The sequence below is a fragment of the Chiloscyllium punctatum genome, chromosome 46 (assembly GCF_047496795.1).
Source record: "Chiloscyllium punctatum isolate Juve2018m chromosome 46, sChiPun1.3, whole genome shotgun sequence".
Taxonomy (NCBI): Eukaryota; Metazoa; Chordata; class Chondrichthyes; order Orectolobiformes; family Hemiscylliidae; genus Chiloscyllium; species Chiloscyllium punctatum.
The window spans coordinates 45035737-45061345 of record NC_092784.1 but is presented as its reverse complement, the minus strand read 5'-3'; the positions used below and the strand labels follow the sequence as shown (position 1 = coordinate 45061345).

At 46.2% G+C, this 25609-nt stretch overlaps 1 protein-coding gene across 7 annotated transcripts in view; it reads right to left on the bottom strand.

Annotated features, from left to right (window-relative positions):
* The window catches only part of LOC140467985 (adhesion G protein-coupled receptor E3-like), a 79257-nt gene extending 54348 nt beyond the window's left edge, over positions 1-24909 (bottom strand). For 2 of the 7 annotated variants that reach the window (XM_072564099.1, XM_072564104.1), the window contains exons 1-3: positions 24753-24904; positions 13186-13278; positions 4390-4548 (exon numbers count right to left, since the gene is read on the bottom strand). In XM_072564099.1, coding sequence (XP_072420200.1) covers positions 4390-4548; positions 13186-13278; positions 24753-24774 — 274 coding nt within the window. In that variant the 5' untranslated portion in view covers positions 24775-24904. Of the gene's footprint in view, positions 1-4389; positions 4549-13185; positions 13279-24752 lie in introns of all 7 variants that reach the window. The other 5 variants (XM_072564100.1, XM_072564103.1, XM_072564105.1 and 2 more) reach the window with 5 other exon arrangements.
* Positions 24910-25609: the final 700 nt, after the last annotated feature.

Here is a 25609-nt window from a genome sequence, read left to right as displayed (position 1 = left end):
CATACAATGAGCACCCAGCAACCTTGCTTCCTATGATCTAGTCTCTATATTGTCCTTATACAGGCAGTTGAGAATGAGCTCCATCACATCAGAATGGCATTTTAGGAAATATCACTGAATGATTACTGTGATAAGCAGTGAGCAAGAAATGATATGTCAACGTGAGGACAACCAAGAAATGGATGATATTGTTAATCAATTACTATGGTCCAGAATGTATCATTGTCAAAATGTCCAGATCGCAAGACAGCAAAACACAAAGTCTCTGATATCGCCAGGCATCTGGATATCACAGTTAGGCATCAGATCCTGTGAGGAGACACTGCATTCCCACTGAAACACCCAATATTTCCCTGCAACTAGCTTTCAGTTGAGATTGTGCACGTCAGCTTATCTCTCACAGTTGCACACACCTTCCCTTCACTTCGTACAAACTCTACCCGATACAAAGACTGGACTGCAGATAGGGAGGAGGGTTGCCAGACCACATAGACAGGCCAGAGGTTTGAGCAGAGAAATGGCAGATGGAGTTTAATCCGGACAAATGTGAGGTGGTACGTTTATGGGAGATCTCATGCAGGAGCGAAGTATACAGCAAATGGCAGGACCTTTAGTAGCATCAACATACAGAGGGATCTGGGCATACAGGTCTACAGTTCCCTGAGAGTGGCAACACAAGTGGATAAGGTGGTCAGGAAGGTGGATGGCACACTTGCCATCGTTGGTCAGTGCATAGAGTATAAAAATTGGCAAGTCATATTGCAGCTGATTTGAACTTTAGGTCAGCCACATTTGGTTCTGGTCGGCACATTCCCAGAAGGATGTGGAGGCTTTGGAGAGGGTGCTGATGTCACCTGGTTTAGAGTTATTAGTGATGAAGAGGGATTATACACTTGATTTGTTTTTTATTGAAGGATGAGGGGGCGACCTGATAGAAGACATGGAGAGAATGGATAATTAGGGTCTTTTTCCCCAGGGGAGAAATGTCAATTACTAGAGAACGGAGGTTTCAGGTAAAAATGGGTAAAGGAGATGTGACAGGCAGGGTTCTAACACTGAGGGTGGTAAGGGCCTGGAATATGCTGCCAGAGGGGTTGGTGGAGGTGGATACAATGGCAATGTTTAATTTGCATCTTACCAGATGCATGAATAAGCAGGAATAGAGAGATATGGACCACACTGGGGCAAAAAGGGATTTAGTTTTAGAAAGGCATTGTATTGGCATGGTCTTGGTGGGCCGAAGGGCCTGTTCCTGTTCTGTATTGCTCTTTCGATTAGATTACTTACAGTGTGGAAACAGGCCTTTCAGCCCAACAAGTCCACACTGACCCACCGAAGAGCAACCCACCCAGACCCATTCCCCTACATTTACCCCTTCACCTAACACCATGGGCAATTTAGCGTGGCCAATTCACCTGACCTGCACAACGTTGGACTGTGGGAGGAAACCGGAGCACCCGGAGGAAAAACCACGCACACACGGGGAGAACGTGCAAACTCCACACAGTCAGTCGCCTGAGGCAGGAATTGAACCCAGTCTCTGGCGCTGTGAGGCAGCAGTGCTAACCACTGTGCCACCATGCCACCCCTTTGTTCTTTATTTCTTTGTATAATTCACCATATGATGGTGGGAGGGGGAACAGGGTGATGGCACACACATTGGCCAATGGATTCTGAGGGTGGATGTTGCTTTAACCATTTTAGAGGCAAGTGTTTATGAATAAGAATAATATTCCAAGTGAGTTTCAGGTGAACGTTTCTCGGTTATTAAAAGAAGGTGATTTCTGTACATCTTAATTGGAACGACGAGGAGATGGAGTTGTGAAAGTGGATAAGAGTCACGTTTACTTTATCATTTGGAAGATTACTCCAGACAGCCAAGGTTTACTCTCGAATACAAACTGTTACCGGTGTGATGTCTCCTCGAAAATCTTTGTTATGCTGTGGTGAACATTCCAATATTAAGGAGAATGGAGATCTTTGAGAACTGGCGCAGCGAGATTCGGGTCAGAACTATCCAACTGCGAGAGATAGCGAGGCGTAGCCTTTTACATTCAAACTCATTAACAGAAATCTTTCCCACCTCAGGGAGCTCCAAACGGAGTTTTCAACACAACAACAATACAAAATGCCCGGGAGGACTCGTGTGGAAGTAATCAAGATTCAGTAAATATCATGCTCAAGTACATGTGCCAACAGTAGATATCATGCCACCTACAAATACAGACTACTGCACCCACCCAGTCAGTGGGTGATTCCTTTGTCGGCCATGCATCTCAATTAACTGTGTGCCAACCCTGCCACTCCCCCAGGCTCCAGCACACAACCTCTTAGGATTTTCGGATTCCAACATTGCCCACCATGCCATGCCAACTGAACCGACTGCACCGAGACACGCTTGTTAACGCATTGCCAATAGGTTGCGCAGCCCCAGTGCCCTTCATGCAACACAAGCCATTCCACAACACATGCCATCTACATCACCACATGCCAGCCCATACCAAGCAGCTCACCAAGACCAGGCCATTGTGCCAAGGGTAGGACTAAAACAGGCTTCACCAAATGTTCCCAGGTACATTAGTGTGGAACCCCCTTGTGGGAAGGATTTCTACATTGGAAGCCAACCCCAGCAATAGGGGTGGGGGAAGATTCCAGGCAGAAAGAGGAAGCAAACATTTGCTCAACTTGTAAAAGTTACTTAATCCTTGATGATCGCTCTGGATGTGGAATGTCTTTATCATTTCTCAGTGATATACACTCGACCCAACACACTCCAACTCCTCACCAAAGATCGCCCAATCAGATTTGAGTTTCTGGGGTAGGGAGCAAGGACAGTTCTCCAGGAGATAGCCTATTGGAAGGCCTAACCTTGCATGACCTCAGAGAGGGACTATGATCCAGATTATTAAAATGGAGTATTTAGGAATCGTCAATCGAATGGAGTGGCACTGTGAAAGTTCAGAGGCTCCTTTCTGACCGAGCGAGAGAGAAGTGTGACAATTTATATCACTCCAACACCGATGTGAGGGGTTGGGATTCTATTGGTTGCTACTGAACAAACAGGGCTGAGCATTGGTGGGCCATTTCAGAGATGGACCCTGTGCTATCCCCCAAAGTGAATTTCTGTCTCGGTGTGCTGAATGGCCTCATGAATCTATCATGGTTGCCCAACCATCTATCAGTTGGTGATGCTGGATGGCAGTGGGGTGCAAGGAGATTGGCCAACTGTGCTGCCCAGTCTGCCACTGGCTAAGGAAGGTGGAGAGCTCTGTATGTACCTGGGGGGGGTGGGGGCGACATCAGCAACAATCAGTTAACTTGGGCTTGAGGTGGGGTGATTGATGGGTATGAGGAGGAAGGGGGTTTACCCTTCTCCTGATTGATCATTGAACATTTGGTGGTTGAGCCATTGGCCAGGATCAAATAAACATGGCAACACTCGCTGCTTTGGGTCAACCATGAGGACTGGTCACTTGAGATGGGTCCAACAATGGCCAGCAGAATTATTTCCATGTGCCCAGATCCTGAGAGATTTATGTTTCACTTTTTCTTAAAGGGGCTACTCTCTCCTGAACAAAATATCCATTGATGGATGTCTCATGATGTCACTGGGGAAAAGCAGAGCCTAAGGTATCACTAGGCCACATTGTGTGACATCTTCCAGCCAATGTGCGATATACCTTTAAGGGGCACCCTCACGATATCATCACTTCACATGACCTAATGGGATAACAGGCTCGGTCTCCATCGTACTGAGCTCTGACCTCTGGCAGCATGACATGCTGAGGGAACTGTGCGTGTGAATTGCTCAGCTTGGGCCCAGGTACATAAGTGCAGTGTCCATTATGTAGAGAGCAGGGCATTGAATTCTTCATTGTTCCATGGCTCCCAGCATATTGTTATTCTGTGGGAGCTAACATGGGCCAGGGGCAGGCAGGTGGGACTAGTTTAGTTTGGGGTTGTGGTTGGCATGGACTGGTTGGACTGAAGGGTCTGTTTCCGTGCGGAATGATTCTATGACTCTGTGTGTATCACAGTGTGATGTCACCAGATCATTAAACCATGTCATGTCACAGATGGGTGACAATGAGATCACGCCAATCAGACCCTTCCTCAGAGGTTAAAGATTGTTAAACACTTTATATTTTACAGATAAATTTCATGTTCTATTAATAGCAATTGGCTCTTTCTATCCCAAAGGTGATTAGATGGAGGAACATTGTACATGAGGAAGATGTGTCTATTGAATATATTAAGTCTCTGGAAGGTGAGTTATAATCCATGGGACCTATGACCTCTTACTCCTTGAGCTATGCCAAGAGCACTGACATGAATGATCTCTCCCATCATGCCACAAAGTGAAGCAACAATATATCAGAGGGTTCTCACCTCGGCAGTGTGTCATGGTGGTAAAGTTAGTTTCTCCTGATTCGCTGGCGTATCCTTTCTTACAGGTACAGTAGAAACTCCCGAAGGTATTGTGACATTCTGTGTTGGTACCGCACAGGGCCGATGATTCAGTTTCGGTTTCGCCGCACTCATTGTCATCTGGAAATGAATGGAAATGCATTTTAAAAAACACAAGAGTAGCGACAGCCAGTCAATATTAATTGTCTTCGAGCGGACATTAAGAGGAGCAGCAGTGATGCTGAGTGCAAGATGAGAGCAGTAAAGACTAAGTAAGTCATTAGACTCGCTCCGCAAAGATGAGAGCTGGTAGGAGTAGGGCTCCTTCAACCTGTTCTCCATGATCTATAAGGAGCATGGGTCACCTTCTGTCTCTGTGCTGTATGACTCTGTGACACTCCACTTGCCTTCCCAATTGCAATATATCTCTTGTTGTTAGCCGTGACTAAACCCACCAGCTCAGACTTCACAGGGGAGACTGAGGATTGACCACTTTCCAAGTGAAGATCTTTCCCTCATGTTAGTCCAAAATGGCATTGAACTTATCCTGTGACAATGGCACCCAATCCTTGGACTCCTCAACCAGGTAGAGGGACCCTCCTAGATTTTACTCTGTCAGGAATGTAGTTCAGGAGTTGTGTATTGTTCTTAGGAATCAATGAGAGAACAGGGGCCTGAGTTGGATGATCAGCCATGATCAGATTGAACAGCACAGCAGGCTCGATAGGCTGAATGGCCTCCTCCTGCTCCTGTATTCTGTGTCTTTATGTTTCTATTAGCCCCTCATTCTTCAAAACTCCAGATTTTCCTTACTCAATTTACATAATTCCTCCTTGTGATCAATCTGATTAAGCCGATCTTTGACTGACTTGAAACAAAATCTACTGCTGAGATTCACTTTTTGTGTGCGTGCGTGTGTGCTTGTGCTTGTGTGTGCTTGTGTGTGCGGTGTGTGCGCGAGTGTGGGGGGCGGGTCTGTGTGTGTGGGGGTGTCTGTGTGAACTGTCCATAATGAAAGGGTCCAGTCGTGTCCACTGGGAAGGAATGGGCCCATTTCCAAGATTTCCTCTCTCGGAGTCTGTATGAATCCTACAGTGCCATGGTGTTCACTTGTCAAGCCCAGAGGAGCTGAGTGCTCATGTCTGGTCAATAATATTGCTAATTTTGTTAATGTCTGTGTCAAGGTTAAGAGAGACAGGCAGTCAGAGTCATACAACACAGAAACAGACCCTTTGGCCCAACTCATCGATACCAACCAAGTTTCATGGAATCATAGAATCCAATGTGGAAACAGGCCATTTGGCCCAACAAGTCCACACTGACCCTCTGAGCAGTAACCCACCCAGACATATTCCAATAAAAATATTATTATATTAATAATATTAATATATATTAATTAATTAATATTAATTATATTAATACAATATTAATAATAATAATAATAATAATAATAAATAATAATAATATTAGAACCCATGGTGTTAGGGGTGAGGTACTGGTATGGATAGAGGATTGGCTGACTGGCAGAAGGTAGAGAGTGGGGATAAATGGGTCTTTTTCAAATTGCAGTCGATGACTAGTGGAGTTTCACAGAGGTCAGTGCTGAGCCCACAACTATTCACGTTATACATTCATGATCTGGACAAAGGACCTGAGGGCCTTGTTGCAAAGTTTGCAGATGACATAAAGATAGGTGGAGGGACAGGTAGTGTTGAGGAAGCAGGGAGGCTGCAGAAGGATTTGAACAGGCTCGGAGACTGGGCAAAAACAAGTGGTAGATGGAATACAATGTGGGAACACGTGAGGTGATACACTTTGCTCAGAACAATCCAGGCGTAGACTATTTTTGAAGCGGGGAAAGGATTCAGAAATCTGAAGCACAAAAGGACTTCTGACTCCTAATTCAGGATTTCTCTTCAGGTTAACATGCAGGTTCGAGGTGGGGGGGTGGGGGGTGGGATTCAAGATGGCGGCAACCCAGTCAGTCCAGGTTTGCTGAGCTCTGCCCAGGACCCAGGCAAAGTGGCATATCTACACTCCCTGCACTTCTTAAACTACTAAAAATAGCTTTTTCCAGACTGCTATAGCCAATTTTCACCAAACCTTAGCAGTTTGGTATATTTTTAAATGACCAAAGGTAAAGGAGATTGGAGTTCACAACAGGCAGGGACCCCTCTCCCCACCCCCATCACCCCCACAGAAACAGATGCATCTGCGGCCACCCCAGAGGACTGACCGGCAGAGGAGAGCCTGATCTCAGAGTTTGTCAAGCTCTGAGAGAAGATTGACGCTTCGATTGAGGAGACCCGGTCTAGGTGGGATTCAATCTCAGTCGTGTTTCTGCAGGATGTCCGGGGGAAATCGAGAAACTCGGGCAGTGTGTTGGAGGGGAGGTGCAATGAGGCCGCTGCTGAATCTTCCGTGGGTGAGGTCCGGGCTCTGGAACATCGAGTCCAGGCCTTAGAAGAACAGATTGACGACCTCGATTTTCAAGGTCGTCGGAAGAATATTCGGTTGCTGGGCCTTCCCGAACGGGAGAAAGTAGGCCAGCTTGTTGACTTTTTGGAGCAATGGCTCCCACAACCGCTGAGGCTGGAGTGTGAGGTAGGCCAGGCGTGGGTTGGGCGGGCCCACCGTATAACTATGCGTAGGCCCAGGTTGGACCAGCGCCCCCTCCCAGTCCTAGTGCGACTCCAGCACTACAGAGACAAACAAATGTTGTTGGAGGCCTCCAGAGCTGTGGGGAAGGATCCCCAAGCTATGGTATACAAGGGATCCAAAATAATGCAGTTCCAGGACTTCTGTCCAGTTGTGATATGCAAGAGCAAGGCGTTTGACGAGGTAAAGAAGTGTCTTGAGGGATTTAAATATTCGGTATTCCATGAGATACCTAGCAACACTGCACTTCAGTCACAGAGGGTTTGTGTGTAACCTTGGATCGCCAGAAAAAGCAAAATAATTTTTGGATGCTCTTTAATAGACTGATTGACTCACTCCCTCCAACACACTGCCCGAGTTTCTCATTCCCCCGGACATCCTGCAGAAACACGACTGAGGTTGAATCCCACCTAGACCGGGTCTCCTCAATCGAAGCGTCAATCTTCTCTCAGAGCTTGACAAACTCTGAGATCAGGCTCTCCTCTGCCGGTCAGATTGACCCGAATTATATGGACATTATTTGGTTGTTGGTGCAGGGGGGGTGGATTTTGATTTCGGAGTTTTCCTCTAATATGTCACGATTGTAATTTTATATATCTTATTTCATGTTGCTACTTTGTTAAGAAGGCCTAGGGTAATAATATGGAAGGGACGGGTTGGATGCCACTTTTAAATTTCCTTGTTATAAGATATGGCATTTGTTTATCTTACTTTGTGATGTCTGGGGAGAGGGCATGGAAGGAGTCAGGGTGGGATTATGGGATGGTGGAAGTGCACCCTGTGGACAAATGGGAAAATCTCCTTTTCGTTATGTTTTATGTTGCTATTTCTTAGGAGTAGTTTTTAGCAGTTTTGTTTTAGTAGTTTCAAAGGTTGCATTTTTAAATTTGTTGTGAATTGTTTGTGGTCTGTACTCAATGCTTTTCGAGTGGGGTTCTTCCTCCTGGCGGGGGGGTTCCCTGAATGATCATGGCTAGTCATTTGTTTAAATGGTGCACCTGGAATGTCAAAGGGAGTCACTCACCAATTAAAAGGAAAAAGAGATACTATCAAGTCTTAAAAAACAAAGCAGGTCGATGTCGCCCTTTTACAGGAGACACACCGAACAGATAAGGAACATTTGAAGCTGCAGCATGGAGGATTTGGCCAGGTATTCTTCTCATCTTCCAACTCAAAAAGTAGGGGAGTGGCCATTCTTTTCTGGAAGTATCTTCCTTTCCAAATGTTAAGCCAGATAAAAGGTGAGTCTGGGCGGTTTATAATACTTAAGGGTCCAATATACGGAGAGGTGTACGGGATTTTGAATGTATACTGCCCCCCGGCACATCCTTTTACATTTGTAACAGATGCATTCTCCAGGTTGACGGCCCTCGGGGTGCATCACATAATTATAGGGGGAGGTTTCAATTGGATGACTGACCCTGAGGTGGACAGGATACCTAGGAGCTCTGCGGGCAGATCTCTGTGATCTGGGCAGTTGGCTGGTCTGAATAGGGAGCTGGGCCTGGTAGATGTGTGGACGGGTCTTCACCCTGAGGTTAGAGACTTTCCTTTTTATTCTAACCCACACAAGTGCCGTACCAGGACCGATATGTTTTTTGTCCCCTCGACCTTTCTGAATTCAATACTGTCCTGTAAAATAGGGGGAATATAGCTGTTCCCGACCATGCAGCAGTGTATATGGAGGTCAAGATTAACAGTGATAAGATGGACTCTTGGCACTGGTGTGTGAACCCTTTCCGACTGAAGGATAGGAAGTTTATAGAATACTTTTCACAGAAGTTTAAAGCTTTCTGGGGTATTAATTTAGGTACGGCCAGCAACTCATCTGTGATGTGGGAGACTGCAATGGCCTACACGTAGGGCTTGATGATCTCATATTCCACAACCCAGAAGCGACACAAGGGAGAACAACAGCGGCTGCTGAAGGCAGCTGAATCTGCGTACGTTGAGAGGCCATCCATAACTAAGTTACAGTGGATTACAGCCCTCAGGGCTACTTTGAATGTTGCACTTACTCAAACAGCAAAGAGGGAGATACTGTTTGCGAAGCAGAGACTATTGGAGTGTAGTGATAAGCCGGGCAGGTATCTAGCATAACTTGCCAGAAAGAAAAAAGCTCCCCGATCCATCCCGAGAGGATGCCGGTTCTTTGACTTGTGATCCTAAGAAGATCAATGCAGCATTTAGAAAGTTCTATTTTGGGCTTTATCAGTCAGAGGGCTGTGAGGACAGAGCGAGGAGGATAGAGTCCCCTTTTTTTAAGAACCTGGACCTCTCGGGTGTAACCTCGCAGCAGGTGTCTTTTTTGACAACTCAGGAGGTGGTGAGGCAGCTCCAGAGCGTCAACACGCCCGGGACAGATGGATTTCAGGCTGAGTTTATAGATGAATTGGCCGGACCACTTATAAACACGTACAACGACTCATTTAGTTGGGGCTGTCTCCCCCCCTCCCTGAGTAAAGCAAATATCTCTCCCATCCTTAAGAACAGGAAAGCCCCAGACGATTGTACCTTGTACAGGCATACCTTCATTAAATAAAACTGGACTTTAAAATTCTCTCCAAAGTGCTGGCATTACGCCTGGAGAGGGCTTCGCCATTTATTATAAAAGAGGATCAGACAGGGTCTATTAAGGGTTGCAGATCTACTATTAAACATCAGAAGAGAGTTAAATAGGGTACAAGGCTGCCAGCAAACTGCGATACTGGGATTAGTTGTCTCCCTAGATGCAGACAAAGCATTCGATTGGGTGGCATGGCTGTACCTTTTTTATACCATGGAGCGGTTTGGTATCGGAGAGGTTTTTAACTAAATGAGTCAGTGTTATATAATGACCCGACAGCAGTAGTGATTACGAATGGCATAAGATCGGATCGTTTTAGAGATGGCAGAGGTTGTTGTCAGGGCACTCTCTTTCACCATGATTATTTACACGAGTAATCAAACCGCTGATTGAACCTATCCAAAAGGACCCTTGTGTAACGGCCCCGGAGGTAGGATCAGGCAAGCGTAAAATGACTCTATGTGGATTATGCTCTTTTCTTAAATAACCCATTGACATCTTTGCCCTGCTGAATTCAAGTGGTTAATTTATTTGGTATGTTTTCAGGGTACAAAATTAATTTCATGAAATTAGAGGTCATGCCGGTAGGGGGTCTTACCAGCACATCCAACTTTGCGGATGGATCCCACTTCCCCTTTCGGTGGTCACTGGAAGGATTTTTTTCTATTTAGGTATTTTTATTACCTTGGTCAGCTACATAAAGTTAAGTATACATATGTATTAGAGAAAATAAGGCAGGACCTCCAACGTTGAGAAGATCTCCCGAAATCCGATAGGAAAAATAGCTTTGGTTAAGATGAATATTCTCCCTCGTCTATCATACTCCATGAGAGTGCTTCCATTGATGTTGCTGAGACAGGTGCTGCGTAAGCTTTATGGTTGACTGTTCCTTTGTTGGGAATCATAGATGGCCCCTTATTAAATTAGATAAATTGCAGCTCCCATAAGAAAGGGGGGGGGAGGGGGGTCTAGATTTCCCGGATTTTAGGAAGGACCAACTGAGCTCTCTGCAATCATATGTGGCTGACTGGATCTCTTGCGATTCACAATCAATTTGGCTCAATGTTGAGGCTTCCCGATCAAAATGCCCCCCTCATCAATCTGTTGTTTATGGATAAGATGAGAATTGTCACAGATCATTGTAAAAGCCTGATTGTCCTAAATACAATCAAAGCTTGGAGGATAATACGACAGGGTGAGGGTAATTTACAAAAAACACTTCCCCCTATACTCCTATAGTGGGAATGCTGGGATTTCAGCCAAGGCTTGACATAAACTGGGTTTAAACTCTGAGTACGGAGGAATCTCCTGCGTGGGAGATTTGTTTGATGAGGAGGCCATGATGTCCTTTGAACAATTACGTCAGAAGTTCGGTTTTCCGAGCAAGGATCTCTTTCGATATTTTCAAGTATGAGACTTCATACAAAAAAAGACCACATTGATGACTAATCCCTAGAAACTGGATATGGAAATGAGTGTGCTCCGGCCAATGGGTGCACCCTCGGTCAGTACTCCCTATCACTCGCGAGGTAATAAGGTATCAAAGAATATGGACCGGCAATATAAAACCTGGACTCAAAAATTAGGGGTGGAAATCTCCTTAGAGATGTGGGAGGACATCTGGGAAAATGCCAGGAAGATCTCTATCTGTAATAGGACTCAAGCCATTCAATTGCAGATACTTCATAGGGCCCATATAGCACCAGAGAGACTTGCAAACTTTAAGGCAGGAGCATTCTCAATGTGCCCTAAATGTAAAATAGAAGTTGGTACTCTCATTTGTTGTTCGTGGACATGTCATACGATTCATAGATATTGGGTCAGTCTAGCGAATGCCTTGGTAAAGATTTTAGGAACAGAGATTGGGTTGGACTCGGTGTCTCTCCTTTTGGGCTTTCCAAACATTCCTTCTCGAGATGCACATGGGAAGAAACTGTTTAACATCCTCCCCTTTTGTGCGAGGAAAAACATTTTAGCAAGTTGGGTATCAGTAAGTCCCCAGGACTTGAGAATTAGCATAGGATAATTATGGAACACATTCCCCTGGAGTTCCTTACGAATATGATGCACCAAAAAAATGGAAGTGTTCTATAGAACTGGCAGTGTTTCTTGAGCTACACCGATGCAGATGTATCGGCCATATTGTCTAGTGCCTTTGCTTAGCTGTGAGGGTGATGTTTGCTGGTTCAGGGGCCCCTGGGAGGAAGAATCCCATATAAATATGGGTCGTGTTATGACTTGATATAACGTTATTTTGAAGGTTCATTTATTTATTTATCCTCTTTTTTTTGTTAGTTACGCACCATGTTGTAGTTTTTAAATAGAATTTTTTTTCTTATATCTTACTTTGTATTTTGGTAGTCTATAGAGTAGATTAATAGTTTGTTATCTTTATTTATATTGATGTTGCTTTATATTGTAAAGTGGTTACAGTATTTTGTATTAGTTTTGTAATTTTGTTTTAAAAAATCCCAAAAAGGATTCTATAGAACACTTCCCAGGGTGGCACGGTGGCACAGTGGTTAGCACTGCTGCCTCACAGCACCAGAGACCCGGGTTCAATTCCCACCTCAGGTGACTGACTGTGTGGAGTTTGCATGTTCTCCCCGTGTCTGCGTGGGTTTCCTCCGGGTGCTCCGGTTTCCTCCCACACTCCAAAGATGTGCAGGTCAGGTGAATTGGCCATGCTAAATTGCCCGTAGTGTTAGGGTAGGGGTATGGGTGGGTTGCGCTTCGGCGGGTCGGTGTGGACTTGTTGGGCCGAAGGGCCTGTTTCCACACTAAGTAATCTAATCTAAAAAAACTTTTTCTTTTAAAAAATATTTAAAAAGCATGCAGGTTCAGGTGAGGGTTAGGAAGGCAAATGCAACGTTGGCATTCATTTCGAGAGGGCACGAATACAAGAGCAGGGGGTGTCCTGCTGAGGCTGGAGAAGGCTCTGGGCAGACCACATTGAGAACATTGTCAGCAGGTTTGGACCCCGTATCTGAGGAGGTGTATGCTGGTGTTGGAGGGGATCCAGGGGAGGTTTACTGGAATGATCCTGGGGGCAAAGGGCTTGTCATATGAGGAGTAACTGAGGATTCTGGGTCTGTACTCGATGGAGTTTAAAAAGACAATGGAGGGGATCTGATCGAAACGTACAGCATCCTGAGAGGCCTAACAGAGTGGGTGTAGAAAAGATGTTCCCAAGAGTAGGAGAGACCAGGACCCAAGGTCACAGTGAAGGGACAATCCTTTCAAACTGAGATAAGGAAGAATTCCTTCAGCTCGAGGGTGGGGAATCTGTGGAGCTCATTGCTGCAGAGGGCTGTGGAGGCAAAGTCATTGAGAGTAATTAAGATTCTGGAGTTGGAGTTGAATTGTGGGTTCAATGATGCCTAGCCCCTGAGCCCCCCCCCCCCCCCCCTGAATGGGACCTAAAGGGGTAACTAATTTGTCTGGCTCAATGGCTTCAGTCAACTCCTCTGCATTACTTGGAGTAACTGGGCTGACCATTCACCGAAGAAAGAAACAAGTATCGCCATCGAGTGAAGCTCTGGGCACTGACTCACCGACACAGATTCTGTTTGCTCCAAGGTAAAATCCTTTCCCACAATTTGTTGCCTCTCCTCCATGTTGTATCACCACGTTGTTGAAGTAAATCACTATAAGACAAAAACCAACCCCACTAATTTAGCCGATGGGAGAAGTCCACTTGAGTGCAATGATAATGACATTCCCACAGCACTGGAGGTGGAAGCAGTAAAGTTCCTGTCAGTGTTACCGGTCTCCCTACACCGTGTGGAGTCCCAGGAGGGAGAGTCAGTGACCTACGATGCAAAGGAAGCCAGGGTGAAGCAACACAGAGTCAGAGAGTCACAGAGATGGGCAGCACAGAAACAGACCCTTCACTCCAACTCGTCCATGCCAACCAGATAACCTAAATTAATCTAGTCCTATTTGGCAGCACTTGACCCATATCCCTCTAAACCCTTTCTAGTCATAGACCCATCCAAATGCCTCCTAAATGCTGTAATTGTAGCAGCCTCTACCACTTCCTCATTCCATACACGCACCACCCTCTGCGTGAAAAAGTTGCCAGTTACGTCTCTTTTAACTCTTTACCCTCTCAACCAAAAGCTATGCCCTCTAGTTCTGGACTCCCCCACCCCAGGGAAATGACTTTGCCTATTTCTCCTATCCACGCCCCTCATGATTTTATAAACCTCGATAAGGTCACCCCTCAGCCTCCGACGTTCCTGGGAAAACAGCCCTTGCCTATTCAAACCCTTCAAATCCTCTAACCCTGGCACCATCCTTGTCAATATTTTCTGAACTCTGTCAAGTTTCAGAACATCCTTCCAATAAGAAGGAGACCAGAATTGCATGCAATATTCCAAAAGTGCCCTAACCAATGTCCGGTACAGCTGCAACATGACCTCCCAACTCCTGTACTTAATACTCTGACCAATAAAGGAAAGCATACCAAACACCTTCTTCACTATCCTATCTACCGGTGACTCCACTTTCAAGGAGCTATAATACTGCACTCCATGGTCTCTTTGTTCAGCAACACTCCCCAGGAGCTTACCATTAAGTGTATAAGCCCCTCTACGATTTGCTTTTCCAAAATGCAACAGCTCACATTTATCTAAATTAAACTCCATCTGCCAGTCCTCAGCCCATTGGCCCATCTGATCAAGATCCCATTGTAATCTGAGGTAACCTTCTTCACTGTCCACTACACCTCCAATGTTGATGGTATTTGCAAAGGGGTTAGTAAATTTGCGGATGACACTAGGTTCGGTGAAGTTGTGGACAGTGCCGAATGTTGCAGGTTACAGAGAGACATAGATAAGCTGCAGAGCTGGACTCAGAGGAGGCAAATGGAGTTTAATGGGGACAAGTGTCAGGTGATTCACTTTGGAAGTAGCAACAGGAATGCAGAGTATTGGGCTCATGGTAAGAGTCTTGGCAGTGTAGATGAGCAAAGAGATCTCAGTGTCCATGTATATAGATCCCTGAAAGTTGCCACCTGGGTTGATAGGGATTGTTAAGAAGGCATAAGGTATGTTGGCTTTAATTGGTAGAAGGTTTAAGTTTCAGAGCCACAAGGTCATGCTGCAGCTGTGCAAAACTCTGGTGTGCCTGCAGTTGGAGTATTGTGTACAGTTCTGGTCACCGCATTATAGGAAGGATGTGGAAGCTTTGGAAAGGGTTCAGAGGAGATTTACCAGGATGTTGCCTGGTATGGAGGGAAGGTCTGATGAGGAAAGGCTGAGGGCCTTGAGACTATTTTCGTTGGAGAGAAGAAGGTTAAGAGGTGACTTAATTGAGACATATTAGATAATCAGAGGGTTAGATAGGGTGGACAGGGAGAGCCTTTTTCCTCTGATGGTGATGGCTAACACGAGGGGATGTAGCTTTAAATTGAGGGGTGATAGATATAGGACAGATGTCAGAGGTAGTTTCTTTACTCAGAGTAGCAGGGGCATGGGACACACTGTCTGCAACAGGAATAGACTCGTCAACGTTAATGGCATTTAAATGGTCATTGGATAGACATATGGATGAGAATGGAATAGTGTAGGATAGATGGGCTTCAGATTGGTTCCACAGGTTGCCATATGGCCTGTGCTGCGCTGTAATGCTCTATGTTCTGTGTTTAAATGAAGCCCCTGTTTTTTGAGGAGAAAAGGAGGCAGAAACGCAATGAGAAAGGTCTTCCTTGCAGCTTTGCTCCTCCTGCCTCTCTCCCTCTGGTGGAGCTGCTGTCCCACTCACTCCACCAGGGGGCAGCCTATCCCATTGGTTCCCAGCTTGGAGAGAGAGAGAGAGAGAGAGAGATGGTGCAATTCTCCATCCCATGCTGAATCTCTCACATCACCTTCCAGCAGGAGTCTCAGCAATGGGTCACAGCTCTGTGCAGATTGCTGTAAGTATCAGTCATGTCTAAGGCCTGAGGGATGGGGCATTCAACAGCAACTTGCCACTGCGGAGTTCGCACATGACACTGTTGAGATCAAGCCCAGCATCCTGCATTTAAATATCCTCTTGGGTTTCCCAGCATTAATCACTCCATCACTGAGGGCTGTATCTTACATTTCCAGCTTCTACATTGACAAGCCCATTTCACCTTGTAAGGCTGTTCTGCTATGATTATACACACATACAACTAACATATGAATAACATGCAAACAACATACAAACTCATTAACAACTTGGAAATAGCATATGAAATCCCGAGCAGCAGCATACACGATATGAATAACATATAAATAACATGCACAGCATGCAAATACATGAACATACAAATAACATGCAAATAACAAATTATAAATATGTGATAAAAACAACATTTAAAAAACATAAATGAGATGCCAACACATTCAGACACATGGACAGCAGAGAAATAATGCATGAACAACATGCAAATAACATACAAATGTGAAAAAAAAGCAACATGCAAACATACAAACATAGGAACAACAAAGGAGTATACAAACAATGCACAAGAATAGGCCACTTGGCCCTTCGATTCTGCTATCCCATCCTATAAGATCATGGCTGCTCTGATTTTAACCTCAACTCTACATTCCTACATATCCCCTGATAATCTTACCTCCCCTTCGTCATCAAGAGCCCATCTCCCTCCACCTTAAAAATATTCAAAGGCTGCATCCAGTGCCTTTTGAGGAAGGGAATTCTAAAACCTCACCATCCTCTGAGAGAAAATGGTTCCACATTTCTGTTTTATGTTGGTGCTGCCTTATTTTTAAGCCATGACCCCTAGTCCTTTCCACATCCACCTGGACAAGTCCCCCCAGGGTTTCATCTGTTTGGATTAAGTCACCTAATCCTAGAATCCCTACAGTGTGGAAACAGGCCATTTGGCCCAACAAATCCATACTGACCCTCCGAAGAGTAACCCACCCAGATTCATTCCCCTACCCTGTTACTCGACATTTCCCCTGACTAATGCACCTAACCTACACATCCCTGAACACTATGGGCAATTTAGCACAGTTAATTCAGCTGACCTGCACACCTTTGAACTGTGGGAGGAAACCCACGCGGACATGGGGAGAATGTGCAAACTCTACACAGACAGAAAATGCCAGCTTTTCTAATCATTCCTTTCTGGTGCTACCATGGAGATTCTCTGATTTATTTAATTTAGATTTATGATGTGTTATTGATACTAACTATAAAAGGTATTACATTCACTGAACTGTTGTATCTTCACTAGAAATGACAAGTGGTCAACATTGATTGTCGTTTAACATGACACAGGGAGAACGTGCAAGCTCCCTGCAGACAGTCAGTCAGCTGAGGGTGGAATTGAACTCAGATCCCTGGCACTGTGAGGCAGCAGTGCCAACCACTGAGTCACTCTGCCACCACTGACACTTCTAACCTCCAGAGGAGACAGGTCAAACCTGTCCTCATAAGGTGATCTCATCAAATGTGTAAAGATCACAGCATTCGATTAAGCAACAGGGAACTGTGGCTGGTTGCAAGTCCGGTTTCTCCCAGAGAAAGGGTGAGCTGAACGTTGACTGTAAAACAGTCGCCAGGGTTACCCAGGCAATGGCTAGAACCGAGAATAGAGAGAGGGACTGTGAGATTCCTCACACGCTCCAATGAATAGCTCCGCCATGTTGCGTTATCGTGGTCCTGTGACTCTCCTGAGGAAGGGGTTTGCAGGATTTGGGACATATCCCAGTGATAAGGATAATGGTTCAAAGGCAAAACAACCATAAGGAATAGGCATTGGAATATGCCCTGTGATCCTGCCCCACCATTCAATGAGGTCACGTAGGACGGAGAGACCTCGGGGCGCAGGGACATAATTCTGTTTAGTTTGTGTCACATGTAGACAGGGGGGTTAGGAAGGTGGTTAGCACGCTTGCCTTCATTGGTCAGGCCTTCAAGTATAGGAACTGGGACGTGGTGGTGAGCTTGTACAGGGCCTTGGTGAGGCCTCTTCTGGAGGACTGTGTCCAGTTCTGCTCCCCCTGTTATAGGAAGGATATTATTAAGCTGGAAAGGGGACAGAGAGATTGACCAGGATATTGATGGGAATGGGGGGGGGGTTTGAGTTAAGGAGAGGCTGGGATTTTTTCACTGGTGCGTAGGTGTTTGAGGGGCGACCTGAGAGAAGTTTATAAAACCATGAGGGGTGTAGATAATGTGAAAGGCAGGTGTGTTTTCCCCAGGATTGGGGGGGATTTCAAGACTGAGGGCATATTTTTAAGGAGAGAGGAGAAAGATTGAAAAAAAAAACACGAGGGGCAACGTTTTTACACAGAGTGTGGTTTGTGTGTGGAGTAAACTTCCTGAGGAAGTGATGGACATGGGGACAATTACAATGTTTAAAAGGCAGTTGGATAAGTCCATGAAAAGGAAAAGTTTGAAGGGATATGGGTCAAATGCAGGCAGGTTTAGGGGCTAGTTTAGTTTGGGATTATGTTCAGCATGGGCTGGTTGGACCGAGGGGTCTGTTCCAGCGCTGGATGACTCTATGACTGATGAGGGGCTTATGCCTGAAACATCAACTCTCCTGCTCCTCAGATGTTGCCTGACCTGCTGTGCTTTCCCAGCACCACACTCTCGACTCTGATCTCCAGCATCCTCACTTTCTCCTCGATGACCGATTCCTCAATTCCCCTGCCCTTTCCCCGTAACCCTTGATTCCTCGGATGACCAAGAATCACTCGATCTCAGCCATAAATAGACAGAAAGACTGTTCAGTCTGACCTCACACATTTCATTTTGTCACGTACATTTGCGATCATTATCACAAAATTCACAGAACCCAGGAAGTTGGTACTGTAGATCTCCGATGATCTGTCGTGTCCAACAGATCGCGGGGTAATTGCTTTGAAGCGGTTTAACACCTCAGTTCCCGGGTTCTGTTCAAACGCCGTCAGCCCCACTTCGAGAAAATGGGTTGCCACTCGACGCAGCTGGATGATGAGAGACAGGCAAGTGGGAAACAAAACTGTGGGCCATCAGAGAGTCTATGGGACAGACTCAACCGTGGCATTGAATTCCTTGTGCACTCCCCTGGCACGTTAATGATGCCCAGATGCCCATTCTGGTGTCTGCCCAGTGCTTGATGCCGACTAGAACAATCACGAGGCTTTTCCTATTGATTAATGGCCAAGCTGCTGGCTCTCCCGGTAATGGAGGTGTTGTGGAGATTTGAGAAAGTTGGTTGGAGCCAGTGCCAAGATGCCAAACCCCGGGAAGTTGGCACGAGTTCCCCAGACTCAGTTGGGTCAAGCAGACAGGGAGAGCGCAGGAAGTTCAACCCCCTTGATATATAAATGCGAAACTGTGGGTTGGGCAAGAATCTACCCAGTCGGTGAATTAATCCTCCAAAGGGCCTCGGGGGCAGAGGGTTTGGGATAATTGCAAGTATAGTCCGTCCAAACATTTCCAACTCTCTCTAACAATGAAGGGAATACTTGCAGTGGTCAATGAAGGGTTGTTCGTTTGACTCCTGGGATGAAAGGGTTTGTCTGATGGGGAAAGCGATGAAATCCATTGGTGTTTTGAAGGACTATCATGGAATCACAGACCCCTTACAGTGTGGAAACAGGCCCTTCGGCCCAACAAGTCCACACCGACCCTCTGAAGAGTAACCCACCCAAACCCATTCCCTATCACTCCACATAGAAGGTGGTGCAGAAACTGTGGAAATACTGGAGCCAGACCACTCCGGAGAGATGTTAGGAAGCATTTCTGCACAAAGTGGGAGAGAGGATTGGAACGCTCTTCCACAAGTGGAGTTGGGTGCTGGATCGGTTATTCATTTTAAATCTGAGGCAGATAAATAGTTTCCAGCAAAGTTATTCAGGGATATGGGCCAAAGGCAGGTCCATGGGGTCAGGCCACAGATCGGCCGTGATCCCACTGAATGGTGGAACAGACTTGAGGGGCTGAATGGCCTCTTCCTGTTCCGACGTTCCTGATCTGTTTTCTTTCATGGGGCATTGCCCCTCCCTAATTGCCCTGGAACTGAGCAACTTGCTCGCACCGAGGGGCAGTTAAGAGTCAGCCATGTTGTTGTGTGGGTCTGGAGTCGCATGGAGGCCAGGTCAGGTAAAGGTCAACAGTCTCCTTCACTAAAAGACACGAGTGCACCAGACAGGGCTTTGTACGGAGATCGATGACAGTTTCATGGTCAATGTCACTGGGACGCCTTCTGGAATTCCAGATTTCCGAATCAAGTTTAAATTCTGCCAGAGTCTGGTTTCTGGATTAGAAACACAGTGATGTTAGCCCTACATCGCCATCTCCCCATCTTAATGAAATGTGTTGGATTCTGTGAGGTCTTTGCAGAGGAGGTGCTCAGAGGATTTTGCCTCCTAAGGGTGTACCTTTACCGAGGCAGAGTTTAATTGGGGGAAGTGATAATGGCGAGCTGGGCTCCACCTGAGGCCCGGAGTGAAACATTGCAGGCACTTTGGCGTATGGCAGGAAGGCACTGGGTACAAGAGATTTCTGCACGCAGATTGCCATTTGAAGTGGAGTCGCAATTGAAATAGTCCCTGGGTTTGAGACGACTGGAGTTACTCAGTCAGGCTGGACACTGACCTTTGACCTGGGAGGTCAGAGTTCAGAATCAGACAGTACCCTTCGTCTCTCACCGCCTCGTGAGACTAAGCCCCGGTTTACTGAACGTGTGTTAGAGTTCACTCAGTCAGAGTTGCTATGGAAACAGTGTGCTTGCTGCTGGAGAGGGTCAGTGAAGGCTCCAAGATTTCCCCTATCACTCCGGCAGGACTGAAAAATCTCTCACGCTCTGACTGTCAGACGCTGGGAGGATTTGCAGGTCCCCACTCTCGCCATGTTTGATGACATCGTGAGGACATCTTTCCTGGACAATGGAGCCCATCCATGGGTTCCTGGCTCAGAGGTACGCCCCACTGGGTCACATGACCTCCCATAGCAACATGCTTTCCCCTGTTCACAGTGTCAACCTACTCCACAGCCAGCACTACACAACAACCACACTTACGTTTACTCTGTCTCTAACCTCGTACTGTCCCTATTCCGGGTGTGTTTAATAGGGATAGTGTAGAGGGAGCTTCCCTCTGTCTCTAACTCCATGCTGTCCCTGCCCTGGGAGTGTTTGATGTGGACAGTGTAGAGAGAGCTTTCCTCTGTTGCTAACCCCTGTATTGTTCCTGTCCTGGGTGTGCTTGATGTGGACAGGGTAGAGGAGCTTTATTCTCTAACCCTGTGCTGTCCCTTTCCTGGGGGTGTTTAATATGAACAGTACAGAGGAGCTTAACTTTGTATCTAACCCCGTGCTGTCTCTCTCCCAGGAGTGTTTGATGGGGATAGTGTAGAAAGAGCTTTACTCTGTATCTATCTCCATGCTGTCCCTGTCCTGGGAGTGTTTGATGGGGACAGTATAGAGGGAGCTTTACTCTGTATCTAACCCTATGCTGTAACACAGATAACATGTAGTCAGTGCCACTCAATGAGGGGGACAGCCCTGAGTGTGTGAACCCTGTCCTGCCAATGTACAGTGTTCATGAGACATGGCCAGTTCACCGACGTTGTCCTGTTCTTGGATTTTTGTGCAACTTGCCACGTCTTGGTGTTTTGGTCTGAAGGTTCCACATTGGGATGACCCCCTGCAGATCTCTCCTGGTGGGTGGGCTATAGATTCCCCAGTGCGTTTGCTTGTGTGAGTGCGCTGACCTCAGCGGGGGGAGTCTGAGCTGGTTTCCATGTGTTGGCGAGTGGAGGGGGTTAAGATCAGTGCTGACCCCCTGATCATTCCTCATCAGGTGCCATGATGGATTGGACTGGCCAAGTCCATGTGCTCTGGTTCCATGAGGGAAGGGATTCAGGGGAACTCACATTTGGAGTTGTTCTGGAGTCAGTGCCTCGATGGGAGGGGGCGAGGTGAGAGGGCACCTTGAGGGGAGGGGGAGGGTGCCACACGTCAACCCTTGGATTAGGCAGCATGGCACGCCCTCCTGAACAACGGGCCAACCCCAATATACAGAAACCGGAACTGGGCGGCCCGTTGCCCCCTATTGTAAGAGATTGTCCCTTTACATCAACTATTTGTCCATTAGCCACAGCTTTCAACTTTTATTCAGAGGGAAGTGTGTGGGGTACTGAGGCTGGGAGATCCCAGGATATGACACTCAAATATGGCCACATATTTTGCCATATTCGTATTATCGCCGGAATGTTAATCCAGAGACCCAGGTAATGTTCTGGGGACCCTGGTTTGGACTCACACCACAGTAGATAGCAGAATTTGAACTTAATAATAAAAAGAATCTGGAATTAAGAGTCTAACGCTGGCCATGGATCCATGATCAAACCCAGCTGGGTCACTGATGTCCTTCAGGGAAGGAAACTGCCATCCTTACCTGGTCTGGCCTACATGTGACTCCAGACCCACAGCTATGTGATTGCTCTCTGGGCAATAAATGCTGGCCTGGCCAGTGACACTCATCCCATGAGTGAATTGAGAAAAAGGAGCAGAATTAGACCACTCGGCCCATCGAGTCTGCTCCACCGTCTTGATTATGGTGGTTGTGTTCCTCAGCTCCACTATCCTGCCTTCCCCTCCCTCAATCCCCTTGATGGGCAAGAACTGATCTATCTCCATCTTAAATACACTCAATGACTTGGCCTCACCTGGCCTCTGAGTTCCACAGATTCACTCCCCTCCACCCCCTCCTAAGAGTGTCCATTCTGCTTGGGTGTCCACTGCTGAACCAGACGCCCCGAGTTCAAGTCCCACTTTGGGACTTAACAGCCATCGCTCAATGAGTTGACTATCGATTTGAAATTTCTCACAGAGAAGTTGACGGTAAAGTGCTCAAGGTGGGAGAGTTCCCGGATTCGTACCATCAAATCCAATGTGTTAGTTACAGCAGCAACAGCCTTCCCATTTTGGAGGGGTTCACAGTAAGCAAGGGGCTCTCACATTCTGAAAATGGACACACAGACAGACACACACACACACAGGTACACACACACAGATGTACACACACACACAGATGTACACACACACACACAGATGTACACACACACACACAGATGTACACACACACACACAGATATACACACACACACACAGATATACACACACACACACAGATATACACACACACACAGATAGATATACACACACACACACAGATAGATATACACACACACACACAGATAGATATACACACACACACACAGATAGATATACACACACACACACACAGATATACACACACACACAGATATACACACACACACAGATATACACACACACACGCAAACACATGCAGAAATACACACACATGCAAACAGATAACAGAGATACGTATACAGAGATATACACACGCACACCAATATGCATGCACAGATGCACACAGACACAGACATAAATATGCACATATTTATACACACAGGTATATATCCATTTAGACAGCCCCATATAGTCACACATATACAGGCAAAAATACACACATATAGATATACAAAGGCACATGCTCACATATCCACACAGATAAACACCCACAGATACAAACATATCACTGAACAGAAACTTATGCACACGTACACAACTACACACACATATACACAGATAGACACACATAAATACAGAGAGACACATCCACAGACATACACACACAGACCTGACTTCTTGCACCACACACACACACACAGACAGATGTGTGACTAACACTGAATGTGCGCGTATCATACAAACACACATCGGGTGAATTAATACTGACTCTGCGCACACACACACACACACAAAGTGACTTGACTGTTCTCTCTCACACACATATACACACACACACACACACACACACACACACACAGTGACACATACACAGACACACTCCCCCTCAGTTGCCGTTCAGGAGTAACTAAAGCCCTGATGGAGCCTGATCCTAATTGAGACAAGCAGCATCACAGGGACACATTCCCCAGAAAACCGTATGGAATACTCTCACAAATCTTCACACATGCAGCTCAGGAACAATTCCAATGAAAAGTCTGCTGAGTTTTGAATTACTGTTTTCCGATTTCTACAGAAGCTGTAATCCAACACCTCTGCCCGTGTTTCACCCAGTCCAGAGGATCATCGTTCTGACGGGTGGTTTAACTGACTCAGTGCGGACGGTCACAAACCCCACACCTCCTGCAATCCGAGCCTTCACAAAAAACTCCACGCTAACTCGACACTCACTCTTCCCCTTTCCAGACATTGACTTGGGATCAACATTCATTCTTCCCCGTGGGTCAGCTCCACAGATACTTTTTAATCGTCATGGTTGTTTCAGTTTGACTGGAAAACACTTTCACAACTGAGACAGAGTGGCAGGGACCAGAGGGAGAGAGAGAGAGAGACAGAAAGGAAAGGATGGGATTTGTCGAGTGGTGGCTTCTGAAGGCAGGAAGGAAAGAAGGTGACAGGGGTGAAACGAGAGAAACAGAGTCATGGGATGTACAGCGGGTTGATACATAAATTAAGGAAATAACCTGCATTCAGGGAAGCAAAAACAGAAAGGGCAATGGCAAACCCTCCATAATCCTATCAGGGTGTTAGGGCAGCTCTCTCTCAATAGCGAGGGGAGGAATGAGGCTGGTTTAATTTGAGGGTCCCCATGCCTCAGGGAGAGTAGTAAAGGAGAGAGAAAGCATAAAGAGAGACATTACACTTTACTGTAATAATGTGTTCTTGGAGAAGCGTTATTGTCTTGTTCAAGTAACAGATGGCTTTAGTTTATTTGGATAGAATCAAAACTCCTGTGTTTTGTCTGTTTCCTTGAATTGCGACTGTACAGAACCAAAGTGCGTTTGTGACTATGTAAATATACAAAAATAATTTCAAGAATAACGCATATTTTTGAAATTTTAAAGAAAAGCAAATGCATCCAGACGCAGGAAGAACCTTGACAGAGGGAGAGAATGAAAATATCGGATAAACTGTTCAGAAAAGAGTGAGAAATAGTCTTTTCTCGTGTTGAGAGAGAGATTGTACATGTGCATCAGAGAGAGAGAGAGAGAGAGAGAGAAGTAATATTACAATAGAGTAATAATACAACAGAGGGAACCCAGCAGTATAAAGCTTCAATAAGTCAGTACATACCGAGTAATAGCTGGATGATCATGGTTCCTTAAAGAGGGTTTCCCAGTTAGTCTCGTCGTTCTCTCAGCCTCGCAACTGCACTCTCTCCTCCAGCACTGAGACCATCTGGCAGCACTTCAACACTTGTAGTCACAGACCCACCCGAAAAGGGGGAGGAGAGTCTGTTGTTCATTGGGTCAGACGCTGAGGCTGCTTGGTTTGTTAAAGGTGCAGTGTTTTATTTCGATGTTCCTCAGGCCATCTCCTGTGTGGCCTGTTTTCTGTTCTCCCCCTCCAGCCTTTGGGCCTCAACACCTCCAAGGAGAGTCGCACCCTTGAACTGGGGGGAGTCTCCGTTCAATGTTTATGTTTCTCTTCATTCTCCCATGGGATGTCCAGGCTAACCTTTCTTGCCCGTCTCTAATAGATTTTGATGGGAATGGTTTGCGAGAGGCATTTCAGTGGCCAGTTGAGACTCAATCTCATTGCCGTGGGCCTGGAGTCACATGTAGGCCAGACCAGGTAAGGATGGCAGTTTCCTTCCCTAAAGGACATCAGTGAGGTAGATGATCTTGGAAAAGAATAATTGATAATCATTTTGTGGTTGCCATTACAGAGAGCAGGTGTCCTCTTGGCCTGACTCTAGGGTAAGTGCAAACTGAAGATACAGAGAATACTCATAACCTCATAAGGAAGTGCAATCTGTAAAAGGGCAGGTGTGGACACCAAACAGCCAGGGGAACCAAGAGATGGCAGAACCCATGAAGGGTCAAGGATGTTTGGTGCTGGAAAAGCACGGCCGGTCAGGCAGCATCTGAGGAGCAGGAGAGTCCACGTTTCAAGCATAAGCCCTTGGACCTTCCTGATGAAGAGCTTAT